The sequence below is a fragment of the Papilio polytes genome, unplaced genomic scaffold (genome assembly GCF_000836215.1).
Source record: "Papilio polytes unplaced genomic scaffold, Ppol_1.0 DF823935.1, whole genome shotgun sequence".
In the NCBI taxonomy this organism is placed as follows: Eukaryota; Metazoa; Arthropoda; class Insecta; order Lepidoptera; family Papilionidae; genus Papilio; species Papilio polytes.
In genome coordinates, this window is record NW_013525269.1 from 1,517,421 (window position 1) to 1,520,498 (window position 3,078).

Below are 3,078 nucleotides of genomic sequence, written 5' to 3' on the forward strand. Positions count from 1 at the left end.
AAAAAAAAAAAAAAAAAAAACAAAGAGATCGATCTTTATTTGATCATTGTTCACGTTTATTAACGTAATAGAAAGTAGTAATCGCTTTAACTATTTTTATTACAGATTGCAGATGTAGAAACAAGAAGGCCGTTAGGTCCCTTTGAAACGGGAGAAATCTGTTTCAAAAGCGCAACGCTAATGAAAGGTTACATAGGAAAAGACTTAAGTGAAGATCTTGATGACGGCTTCTTCAAAACTGGCGACATCGGATATTATGATGATGAGAAATATTTGTTTATTATGGACAGATTGAAAGAATTAATCAAATATAAAGGTTACCAGGTAAGATCTTTAGAAAAAAACAACATTTTGAAGGAAAACTCACCTTACTAATGTTAATGCGAAAGTGTAGATGTGTGGATGTTTCATAGCGGGTAATTCCGAAACTGCTAAAGATGTCTGGATTTTTTTTTTTTATAACATAAGGTGGCAAACGAGCAAGCGGTCACCTGAATCCGCCAAAATGGCGAAGCGACCGCTGCCCATAGACACCCGCAATTGCAGATGCGTTGCCTACCCTTATCCGACAGAGGAGGAGACGCACATAAAGAGGATATCTCCCCTTCCTATGTATCTCCTCCTCCGTCAAATCCACTTCCTATTCCCATCCTCTCCTTATAAGAAAAGGGTGGTAAAGAGAAAGGGACTTAAATTAGGCCTCCGGCACCACACTCATCAGACGAAACACGGAATTACTTCCATTTCACGCCTGTCTTCTGTGTGGTCGTGGTATTACACCGGGCGTACCGGCCCATTCGTGCTAAGATGTTAAAGCGGGCACTACCACTGTTAAAGACTACACTACCACTGATACAATTTAACACAGACTTGCTTTGTAAAATAGAGTGTAGACTGATTTAAAAAATGTTTATTCCGCACGAAGTAAGTTTCGTTTGCTAAAGTTAGTAGATTATTGGCTCTTAAATAAGACAATCAACATGCAATGGGTTAGTGTGGGAGACTACGGCTTAGAACTCATTTTTTATAGAGGGAAATGCATATTTCACGCTCAAGAATTGTCTCCCCTAACTTAAGATAGGTTAGTGTGCGTTATTGGGAATTAACTGTGATCTTATAATGAGGCCTTTAAATGTGATCTCTTAATGATTAGATGTTGCTGTATGAAGTAATAAAAGTACAAACATTCTTAATTCTACAACACAAGGTTCCACCGGCGGAGATAGAGACGCTATTGCTGCAGCACGAAGGCGTACGTGATGTTGGTGTGGTGGGGCTGCCGGATGCATTGGCAGGTGAGGTGCCTCTTGCCTTTGTGGTGCCTCAACCCGGTGCTTGCCTCAATGAGGCAGAATTGCAGAAGTTTGTCGCTGATCGGGTGTGTATTATTAACATAAACGAACTTAAAATTCGTTGCATAATTACAACTAATTGATAACGTAACTAACATGAAAGGATTTTTGAAATCTGCCCAGCGGTTTTTGAGTTACATATTTCGTCTTTATAATCTTAGTATGGATATTGATAGATGTCAGAGAAAGAAATTAATAGACCTCAAATTTTATAATTTTTGGAACCTAATCACAATTGTAGTTGTACATTTTGCTACGAAGTATGTCATGATAGGTTTTTGAACCTCTAAATAAAAAAAAACATTTTGATTTACGAGCAAATCTATTAGATTTAAAATAATTAGGTACCTACTTATTTAATCAATGAACAATCTTTTATTGCAGTTGTCAAACCCAAAACATCTAAGAGGCGGTGTGCGATTTGTTGAAGAAATACCTCGGAATCCGAGCGGAAAAATATTGCGAAAACATCTACGAGAGATACTTCAGAATGAGAAAAATACTTTACATTAATATATATAACTATTTTTAGAATAACTTCGGGATTATTTTAAAAGTTTTAATATTTCAATTTTCTGTAATTATTATTGACAACTTTAATAATTTTATCACTCGCCTTGGTTTAAAATATCAATGCCTTTGTTTTCCAATATTCAACTAGCCTTATCAAAAAGTATTTGCACTATACAATGGAAATTGCTGGATTGAAAGTTTGCAGAACACTTTTGACAGGAAGATATTTAAAGTTTATATCTAAACTATATATAATAAAGCGTAAACACACACTTCTTTTTTGCCTAAGATTTCAGCAATTACAGCATATTTTTTAATAATTCTTTTTTTATTTAAAAGCCCTACACTTACGTCACGCTTTAGGCTATATATTTTCACGCCATTAAACTTAGGGGGTAAATATTTTGGATAAAAACCCTAATTCGGGAAAGAGACCATAAGTTGTTGCCAACATCAAGGAAGCAAAATTCCCAAGGTTTGTCATGTCATGTCATTTTGACATTTGCTATTGATAATTTGACAAATGTAAACAATGAAACAAAACATTCATAATTTCATGCGGACGAAGCCGCACGGGAACTGCTAGTTTTCTTATATGTTTTACAGACGAATGTAGTTTGGCCTCGTTGTTTTATCAATTACTTTTTTCTTTTCGGTTTACAAATTAATTATTCAGTTTATGCATATACGGATAATTATGTGAACTTCCATACTGTAAACATAAACATTTTTTTTTGCTTTATGCGTATGATCAGATGTAGAGGAACACATAAAAAGGAGGTTTTTCTACCTTCAAATTACCATAATTACAATGAACTCACAAATTTCGCCTTACATGTACTTATATAAGATAGCCGTTCATAGTTATAGCTTGTTCACGATCATTACATATAGATACACTAGCTGTTCCCATGCGGCTTCATCCACAGGTATTTATAAAAACTACATTTTATCGTTTACATTTTACAATTTATTAATTGCAAATGTCAAAATGACATAACATGATGACAATCCATGGCAATCTTGCTTCCTGATGTTGGCAGCAACTTATGGTCTCTTTCCCACATTAGGATTTTTATCCAATTTATTCACCAACTAAGTTTAATAGCGTGAAAATATATAGCCTAAAGCGCGAAGTAAGTGTAGGGCTTTTTATTAAAAATTAATTATTTAAAATCATGCTGTAATTGTTGACATCTTTGGCAACAAAGAA

General features: G+C 34.7%; 1 protein-coding gene across 1 annotated transcript in view; it reads left to right on the top strand.

Annotated features, from left to right (window-relative positions):
* Positions 1 to 2,162, top strand: part of LOC106101857 (4-coumarate--CoA ligase 1-like) — a 5,774-nt gene extending 3,612 nt beyond the window's left edge. The window contains exons 7-9 of the mRNA XM_013281198.1: positions 106 to 324; positions 1,208 to 1,378; positions 1,737 to 2,162. Of these exons, the coding sequence (XP_013136652.1) occupies positions 106 to 324; positions 1,208 to 1,378; positions 1,737 to 1,865 (519 nt within the window). The 3' untranslated portion in view covers positions 1,866 to 2,162. The remainder of the gene's footprint in view (positions 1 to 105; positions 325 to 1,207; positions 1,379 to 1,736) is intronic.
* The last annotated feature ends 916 nt before the right edge of the window (positions 2,163 to 3,078 follow it).